Raw genomic sequence first — 9716 nt, forward strand, 5'->3', positions numbered from 1 at the left:
TCTTCCTATCTCTCTCTCTCTCTCTCTGGATCCGTCTCTTCCCTCTTTATCTCTCGGTCTCTCGCTAGTCTCTCTGACTTTCCCTCTCTGTCTCTCCCCTCCCCCTCATATCTCTGCCTTTTCATCTCTCTCCGGCCCTTGCTCCCTCGCTCCCTCCCTCTCTCTCTCTTTTCCTCCGTTCTCTCCGGCTCCCTCTCTCGCCTCGGATGACAGCGCTGGCTCTTTTGTTGGCTCCGCAGCCAATCGCCGCCGCTGACGACACGGGGGCCGGGGCTATAAAGGGCCTGGCCCGGGCTCGGGCCCCCCCAGCCGCCCGCCCCGGCCGCCCGCCCGCCCCGCCCGCGCGCCCGCCGCCCCCGGCCCCCCGGCCCCCCCTCGGCCGGGCAGCCCCCAATCCCGCGCCGCCCGGACCCCCTCCTCCTCCCTCCCTCCTCCCTCCGCCCCCTCCCCGCGGGACTCCGGCGTCCCCGCCCCCCAGTCCTCCCTCCCCTCCCCTCCAGCATGGTGCTCGCGGCCCCGCTGCTGCTGGGCTTCCTGCTCCTCGCCCTGGAGCTGCGGCCCCGGGGGGAGGCGGCCGAGGGCCCCGCGGCGCCGGCGGCGGCGGCGGCGGCGGCGGCGGCAGCGGGGGCCGGGGGGGAGCGCTCCAGCCGGCCAGCCCCGTCCGTGGCGCCCGAGCCGGACGGCTGCCCCGTGTGCGTGTGGCGGCAGCACAGCCGCGAGCTGCGCCTGGAGAGCATCAAGTCGCAGATCTTGAGCAAACTGCGGCTCAAGGAGGCGCCCAACATCAGCCGCGAGGTGGTGAAGCAGCTGCTACCCAAGGCGCCGCCGCTGCAGCAGATCCTGGACCTGCACGACTTCCAGGGCGACGCGCTGCAGCCCGAGGACTTCCTGGAGGAGGACGAGTACCACGCCACCACCGAAACTGTCATTAGTATGGCCCAGGAGAGTAAGTGGGCTGCGGGATGCGGGCAGTGGGGTGCTGGCTCTGGCTGCGGGAACGGCGCCTTTGGCTCCCAAGCGGGGCGCTCCTGGCTGCCCCGGCCCGGAAGCCTTTTCTGAGAAAACTTGATGGATTGAGGAGCGGGGGCTACTCCATAGAAGTTTTCCGAGCGGTGGAGATGGGCTGAGGAGTTGACTGCACGCCCCGTTCCCGGAGGTGGGGGATGAGGGACGGGCAAACCGGGCGGGTTTCGAGATACGGCCTCTTACCCCCGGTGTGCGAAAAAGACCCGTGTTGAAGGAGTCCGGGGAAGCTGGGGCCCACAGCGGAGGGGCCCGGACGGAAACTCTGTCCTAATGGGCCGTGGTGGGGAAGCTGGAGAACAGAATCGAGACTCTCCGGGACCCCCGCAGTCCCGGCTGGACCGCAGTGCTGTCTGCCTCCCAATGGCCTTGGCACCAACTCCCCACCTGGTGTTCCGCAACGCGCCCACCGGCTGCAGGGAACTGAGTGCTCCTCTCCCTCTCTCAGGAATAGGATCCCAGAGCCTAGTGTCCCTCCTGGCAGCTCAGGTGGCAGCCTTTTCCATCCATTCCTTGTCTCACACTGGGTATCCCAAGGGGACGGAAAAGCTGTGCTTTCTTGGTACTGACACGGCTCAGAGAACTCAACTTCATTGCGCTTGAGGACTAAAGATATCCATTTGGCTACTCTAACCTTAGTGTTCTATCCCTTATCCACCCGCCCCTATCGCAGCTGGACTGTAGGGGAGAGAGGGATAACTAGGGAGAAAGAAGGAGATGGAGGGTGGGGAGGACACAGGCATCCCGAGCCCCTGGCCAAACGGAAGATGAACATGTTAATAGACATGAGCTGCTTTGAAATTTTATGGCCTGGAAAATCCAGGCCAATACTAGCTCCCCCTACCCCCAGCTCTTCCTAGGGTCAGGTGACTCCCTCTTCCCCTCCCCCACTGAGGTCTTTACCTCCCCCCCCCCCCACTTCAACTCCAGGGAACCAGGCCCTCTCTTATTCCCTAGTGACTTGGCAAGGTCCCCCCACCCCACACACACAGTTTGGTTTTATGGCTCTGAACAGAAGAGGGGGGAGACTGGTTTATTGGCAGATGGGTCATAAAAACCTGGGGACTGAGGGGAGTCCTAGTGGCCCACCTCCATGGGAGAGGCACAGGAACCCAGGTGTGCATCTGGGAGGGTAGCTGAGTGCCTCATACTGCCACCCATATTTCTGCAGACCTCAACTCCACAGTACTTCATCAGGGCTGTAAAGAAAACTAGAAGAACCAGAAAACTAATGGGAATGGGGGTGAAGTCATGGGGATCTGGTCTTGTGTCCTTCAGTCTCCCTTCTGTCCTTAAGGCTTCTGCTTATGAAAGCTAGGGTCAGTCTGAGATTGACTGAGGGCAGCGATGGGGGGTGGGGATGCTAGGAAACAGAGTTGTAGAGGAATTCTGATTAAGAGTTTGCTGCAAGAAGATGAAGGGTACAGAGGGAAAAGATACTCTAGTCTATGTGGGATAGTGTGTGTAGGATTTCTAGGATGGATGATGGGGCTATGGACTTCCCCTTGTCCCTCACTATTCCTAGCATCCCTTAGCCAACAGGCCTGAACCCAGAGTTAGCTCTGGTAATGGGGATGCAGGAAGTGAATGGGCCCTGCATGCATGGATTGGGCAGTGCAGGTTAGGCCTGGGGTGGGGGAACACACAACAGCAGGTGGGGTCCCATCCCAACTTCCACCCCCGTGCCACCCCAGGACTTGGATAACTAGGGAACTAGGTCTCCGGCCAGGTATTGTACGTCCCCTTTAAGAGCTTAGCTGAGCTCTTAAGAGAGGGAGGGGGAGTGGAAGGGAGGGGAGGGAGAGGGGGGGAAAAGGAAAAAGAGACTTTTATAGTCTAATCCCCAGGGACCCGCTTTAATAAGAGACTTGTGCTCTGCTAATCGGGGGAGGTGTTTGTCAGCAGAGATGGCCTCCGTTCCCCTCCCCCTTCCTCCCCTCCCCCAGCCCTCAACCCTGGACCCCAGCCCCCACCTCTCCAAGGCTGTTCTGCCTGCCCTAGTTCCCTCTACCCTCTCAGGCTCTCCTACCCAGCCTTCATCCTGGGAACCCAGCCCCCTGCCCTCTGAGAGCCAAGCCCAGCCCCTGAGTTTCTCTCTCCTCCCCACACCAAGAGGCCCCTGCCCTCTCAGCCCAACCTCCTGCCCCTAGGCCTTCTTGCCTGGGTTGGGAGTGTGTGTGTGTTGGGGGATTGGGGTGGGGGGAAGGGGAGGTGGTGTGCAGGGAGGGGGTTGGGCTTTTGCTGAAAATAGTGCAATGACCTCTCCTCTCCACCAGCGCAGCCTACTAAACCTGACCTGCTGCCTGCCATCAACCCAAGCAATCCAACACAGATGTGGCCCCTTCCCCTCCCCACCGGTGCTGGGCCTATGTGTGTGTTGGGGACTCTCTCAAGCCCCCAGTTTCCCTCTATGGCTCTACCTGTTCCTCCTTTGTTCCTCACTCTGTACCCTTCCTATCCTTTCTCTTCTTTACCCCACTATGTTTAGCTCCTTCCGACCTTTAGATTCCTAACCCCTACTCACTCCTCTATCCTCCTCCCAGTGTTCTCCAACTCCCAAACTTATTTCATCTCCTCCTACCATGATCTTCCCTCTCTCATTCTACTCTATGCTCCATTTCTCTGCCTATCTTCTCTAACTTGCCTTCATCCCTAACAGTCTCTTCTCTAGTATCTCCCTCACCATCTCAAATCTCTCTCCTGCCTCTTGCCCTTTCCCTTCTTTTTCCCTATGTCCTGTCCCCATATCCGATGAGGGACAAGTGTATGGTAATTCCTTGGGGTGGAGATGGGGGACTCTTGTTTTAAGAAACCAAAGACTCAGATGGGGCCCTGGTGCCTAGTCTCACACCTTCAAACACTGAGTCACCTTAGGTAGGGGGGTAGGTTTTGACTTTAGAAAACCAACAAACAAACATTTGAGAAGCTGCTACTATTTTCACATTATTTAATGTTGAGCACTCCTGTGAAGAATTATCTGTATCACACTGAGAAATTTGGTGGGTGAGATACTGGTTAACAAGGAGTCAGACAGTGATTAAACCCACGTTAATTGTAGCCAAAGAACAGCTTAGATGCCAGGAAGAACTTTCAGGCACTTGTCTGTATAATTTAAGCTTGGGAGTTTAGTGAGTTCATTCAGCATGTATTTATTGAGTACTGCCTGGTACTATGAGAGGCACTAAGGCTACAATGGTGAGCAAAATAGACCCAGTATCAACAGTGTCTCAAGGGGATTAGTACCTAAAGCCAAGAAAACAGACAATTCCTATGCTGGAATTAGGCATGACATTTGGAACATTGCATGTCACTCCCCATATCACCAGTATCTTCCCTGCCCCAGCTACTCCTAACCTCTGAATCTTCACTCCCCAAACCCTTCAATGATGATGCCATTGCATCATCACTGAAGACCCAGCCAGTAGGGTAACTGGAATGACTACCAGAGCCCTGGGACCTCAGAGAAGAATCAAGGAAAAAGAAGCTACAGAGGGACTTTTGTGTATCATGTCCTGAATATATGAAGATCATTAAGCACTTTCTTCTCCATCTCACTTGAAGGGTCCTCTTCCTGGGGTGGGGGTAGGGAAAGTGCTGGTGGGAGACATGGTAAGTCCTTTATGATTATGAAGACCGTGAGACCTGGACCTGATACTTAAGGGCCTAGACTTCCTGACCATACTTTATACGGCTCTGAAGTTCATTCCTGATTCTCCCCATCTAGAGTGAGAATGGATATTTCTGTCCAATGGAGACATGATATAAGGTACTCCCAACTGATTTAAGAAGGGGAACTGGGAGGAGCTGGAATGGAAGCAGAAACAGTTATGTATTGAGCATCATTCTTTAGACCCAAGAAGGGTCAATTTATGGCCCAGAGCAAGGGGAAATGGGTCAACATGTAAAGCTGGGATGTTGAACCTTTGTAAAGACTTACTGGCACTCAAAGCCACAGGAAGCTTAGGGGAGAAAAGAGGACTGATTATAATTGATCTGCTGTGTTGATCATTTCTCATGCTCTGGGCAAACAGGAGGAAACAATAGGGAGGTAGTTTTTCCCTTCCTCAAGAGTTGCGGCAATAATGGTGATGGTAAGGAGGAAACAGCTGAGGAAACTTGTTCTTAGGGGAGAGGGAATGGGGAGACAGATGTACAGGAAGTACATGGCTACGTCCATTCTGCTGGGTGTTATTCTTAATGAGAGTGAGGCAAGAAGCATAGATCTGAATCCTGGTTTACTTAATGGGATTAATTTAGCCCATGCTCCCTATCTGGACCCTGGGTTATCCCCTCTGAGACTGTTTTTTGGTGATGGGAGGGCTGTGCCAAGCTCCACCCGCCCATCAGATAAATCAGAGCAGAAATGGGGCAAAGTGACCTAAGGATAAGAGGTATGACTTCTATGAAGACCATCAAAGATTCAGAAAAAGTTGGAGCCCTGCAAGCTGGGAAAAGTTGTAGGAAGGAGAGGAGGCTGGCGGAGGGAGAATCCCCTGATAACTATCTTAGCAGGTTATCTGGTAGAGGGGACCCTATGCATTAGGGCAAATGGATTAGGGAATGGGTACAGATCAGTAAGGTCTGACAAACCCATGGGAGGAGAGGAGGCAGCCTTTTGGGTACCAGAGACACAGTAGTCAATAAGACAGGCATGGGAGAAGGGTAAAGAATTGGAAAACTCAGGCTGAGGAATCCAAATTGCCAGTGTCACCCAGGGCTGCTCATGGTCTCCACAAGTGCCCTTTGCTAATGCTGTGCTCCCTTCTCTCTTATCAGCGGACCCAGCAGTGCAGACAGATGGCAGCCCTCTCTGCTGCCATTTCCACTTCAGCCCCAAGGTGATGTTCACAAAGGTACTGAAGGCTCAGCTGTGGGTGTACCTGAGGCCTGTGCCCCGTCCAGCCACAGTCTACCTGCAGATCTTGCGATTGAAACCCCTAACTGGGGAAGGGACCGCAGGGGGAGGGGGCGGAGGCCGGCGTCACATCCGTATCCGCTCACTGAAGATTGAGCTGCACTCTCGCTCTGGCCACTGGCAGAGCATCGACTTCAAGCAAGTGCTACACAGCTGGTTCCGCCAGCCACAGAGCAATTGGGGCATCGAGATCAACGCCTTTGATCCCAGTGGCACAGATCTGGCTGTCACCTCCCTGGGGCCAGGAGCTGAGGGGCTGGTGAGCAGGGGGCCTTAGGTGGTGGTGGATATGTGTAACCTGGCCCTAAGGAGACAGGGATGTTGGAAAAGGTAGAACAGGAATGTGAAGGGAGCTGGGGACTAGCATTATTTCTCTGAGGCCAGGAGCTGATTCTAGAGTTGGGGGAGTGGAGGGAGGGCGGGTGGTGGCAACTATCACTTTTCAGGGATCCAAGCCAGACAACAGCTGAAAACTGAATTTGAAGGTGAAGGTGTCAGTTAATGGGAGACTCGTGGGAAAACAGAAACTCGCCATTGGGCCAAGGGGCTGATGAGGGTCAGGTTGCCAAGGAAGGAAGAATTAGGGGAGGTGAGCTGAAGGAGAGACGGCTAGCTGGCAAGAAAAGTGGACAGAGGATAAGATATGGGAGTGGGAGCAGTGGAAAAGCTGAGAAGTTAATGATCTCTATTCTGGTGCCCTGTTGAGAGGCAGGTGAGCAAGGAACAGGGAAGAGGAACGGTTCAGGGCTATTTCACATCTCTTTCCCCTCTCCCTGCTCCTCAGCATCCTTTCATGGAGCTTCGAGTACTAGAGAACACAAAACGTTCCCGGCGGAACCTGGGCTTGGACTGCGATGAGCACTCAAGCGAGTCCCGCTGCTGCCGATATCCCCTCACAGTGGACTTTGAGGCTTTCGGCTGGGACTGGATCATCGCACCTAAACGCTACAAGGCCAACTACTGCTCCGGCCAATGCGAGTACATGTTCATGCAAAAATATCCGCACACCCACCTGGTGCAACAGGCCAATCCAAGAGGCTCTGCTGGGCCCTGCTGTACCCCCACCAAGATGTCCCCAATCAACATGCTCTACTTCAATGACAAGCAGCAGATTATCTACGGCAAGATCCCTGGCATGGTGGTGGATCGCTGTGGCTGTTCTTAAGGTGGGGGACTGAGGATGCCTCCCCCACAGACCCTACCCCAAGGCCCCCAGCCCCCCAAGCCCTAGAACTCCCTCCACCTCTTCCCATGAACATCACACCTTGTTCCCCAACCAAGCAGTGTGCAATACAACAGAAGGAGGCAGGTGGGGATTGAGGGATGAGGGGTTTGGGGGAAAGAGGAAGGAGGGGAATGGTCAGATTGGGGACTGTTTGAAGTTTGCAGATGAGAAGGTTTGGCAAGAAGACAGAGAGATGTAGAGACAGAGATAGAGACAGAGGGATAGAGACAGAGGGATAGAGACAGAGGAACAAAAAGCAGCAGTGAGAAGGCAAAGGGAGGGAGAGGCAGAAGACAGACTAGGCAGAGACAAACACTGAGAAAGGAACTGAAATGGAGTAATAAATGAAAGCCCCACACCAAGCTTCCTTTCTTCCACTGGCAAGGTGAGGGGCTTGGTAGAGTTTGGGGAGATCCCCTGACTACTCAGTAGGAAAGGAAATCAAAAATCTATTCTTAGCTTTTCCTTCTCTCCCTCCAACAGTGGCCAGGGGAAGGGAAGTGAGGGCAGGGGCAAAAGTAAGGATTTGGGAATTTTATTTATTTATTTATTGTGACTTTTTTTTTTTTTTTTTGGTATTTGGCTTTACTCGAATAGGAGGGCCCCTGCCCACTGTGCCCCATTTATCCCTTATTCCTCAAACCCTGCTCTCCCCCGATACCCACCCACTTAAGCACTTGTGTAAAGCCTCCAGGGTTGGGAATGGGAGTAAAGGGCAAGAGGGCTACCATGGAAGTTTCTAACCCATAATCACCCTAACTCAATCTTTCTGAGCCAAACAGGTTGAACTGAAGCCAATTTTCATGGAACAGTATGAGGTTAGGGTTTAAGAGATGGGGGTGGGGAGGGGGGCGGGGCGGGAACCCTCAACATCCAGGATCTGTATAAGGAGAGCCACTAAACTAACCCTCAGGTCCACCCTCAATGATACTGGGTTACTTAGGCAGAGGGTGCAGCCTGCATATGCCCAAATTCCCTCAGCCAAGAGAGAGACCAAAGAGCCTGTGGAATGCCCCTGCTCCCAGCCTCTATTTTCAGGTCAATAAAAATGAGAGTATAGAGATCCCAGAGTTCCCTGGGTCTGGTAAGGGTTAGGAGGGGTCAAGAAAGGAATAGTAAGGAGGCTGAAGGTTACAGGGCATTTGAATCCAAATCAATGCTCTGGGCTAGGGAATAGAGCCAGCAGACCAAGGTGGAAGGGATTCTGGAGGGGGGACATTTTAGTCCCCCAACCCCAAAGCTCAGGGTGGAAGTGGGGAGAACAAGGGAGCAGAGTGTCTATAATTATTTTTACCTTTTATTTTTGGAATCTAACAGTACCTGATAGCAGGGAGGGGATAGTAAGTACAGTGGGGAAAAGCATCTGCCAAGGCCAGTTAGAGCAGAGGATGGGAAGGATGGAAACTCCCTGGTTTGAAAGGCTAGGAAGTGGGCAGAGACTCATTGCCACTTCAAGTCACTAGCTAGGCCCATTCATTCCTCCCACAATCCTGACCCACCCGCCTCTGGACTCACCTTGCCTCAGTTTCTTCCCCTCGATGGAATGAGAAATAGCAGCACCCGCCACAGCCAAGAGATGAATTCTGAGCACTTACCACGGGCACTTTATGGACATAAAATACCTCTCGCTGTGGGACAGATAACCAGGGCACCAGAGTAGTGGTGAAGAGATGTGAGGCTTAGAAGAGTCACAGGCTTCAGAATACAAGTTTCCCTCTGCCTCCCAGCTGGACAGTGCCTGAAGCCAAGGAGTTGAGAATCTCCTAATCCACACCCCATCCATACCTCACCACCATACCAGACCTCTTGGCCCCAGGCAAGAGCCTAGAGGATGTCAGGAGAGGAGCGGGGGAAGAACTTTCAGCAAAATTATCACTCTAAGTAGAGCCAGGAGTTATGGGTCTGATATGAACAGTATTAAATGAAAGTAAAGCCTGAGCTGGATAGCAGACCTGGAAGGCAAGTTCTTCCTAAGAGCATGACTCTCCCATTTGGCCCAGACGGTAGAAGAGGCAAAGGTCTATGACCACCCTTGAAAAGGTGATGGTGGTGAGCTTTAGCATCTTATTCCTATTCTCATAATGAGAAAGTGAAATAAGGTGTTTCAGTATAGAAATAGACAGGGGCTGTTAAGCTTGTCGATTTGCCTTCTCCCATATAGCAGCTATGTTAACCCCAAGCCTCTCCTCTCTGGCCCTGTTCTTCATCCTTCCTTCTGCCCCAATCTTGGAGAACAAGACACACCTGACCCTCAGCACCACTGACATTTCCATGGTGGAAGGAGAGGAACAGAGAAGTGAAGAACAGAAGATGACTCCCTCCAAGGTCAAATGTCTCTTGATCTTGGCACAGGGTAGAGGTTGGGCAATAAGCATCAGGTAACTTTCCTCTACAGATTGTAGACAGCTGGGGCATTAAACATGGGGGACACTTAGAATATTGCCCCTTTAATACCACCAAATAAAGACCTTTGTTGGGGCAGGGAGGCCTCTCTCTTATGAACATAAATCTATGAGCTGATGCCTCATTCCCCTGTTCCTCCCTAGCCCCAAA

General features: G+C 53.4%; 1 protein-coding gene across 1 annotated transcript; it reads left to right on the plus strand.

The window, feature by feature from the left end:
• Window positions 1-501: 501 nt before the first annotated feature.
• GDF11 (growth differentiation factor 11) lies at window positions 502-7112 on the plus strand. The gene is made up of 3 exons (XM_069491044.1): window positions 502-946; window positions 5800-6197; window positions 6723-7112. The coding sequence occupies exons 1-3, from the start codon at window positions 502-504 to the stop codon at window positions 7101-7103; spliced, it is 1224 nt and encodes a 407-aa protein (XP_069347145.1). The 3' UTR covers window positions 7104-7112.
• The last annotated feature ends 2604 nt before the right edge of the window (window positions 7113-9716 follow it).

Source organism: Eulemur rufifrons, chromosome 16, assembly GCF_041146395.1.
Source record: "Eulemur rufifrons isolate Redbay chromosome 16, OSU_ERuf_1, whole genome shotgun sequence".
Lineage (NCBI taxonomy): Eukaryota > Metazoa > Chordata > Mammalia > Primates > Lemuridae > Eulemur > Eulemur rufifrons.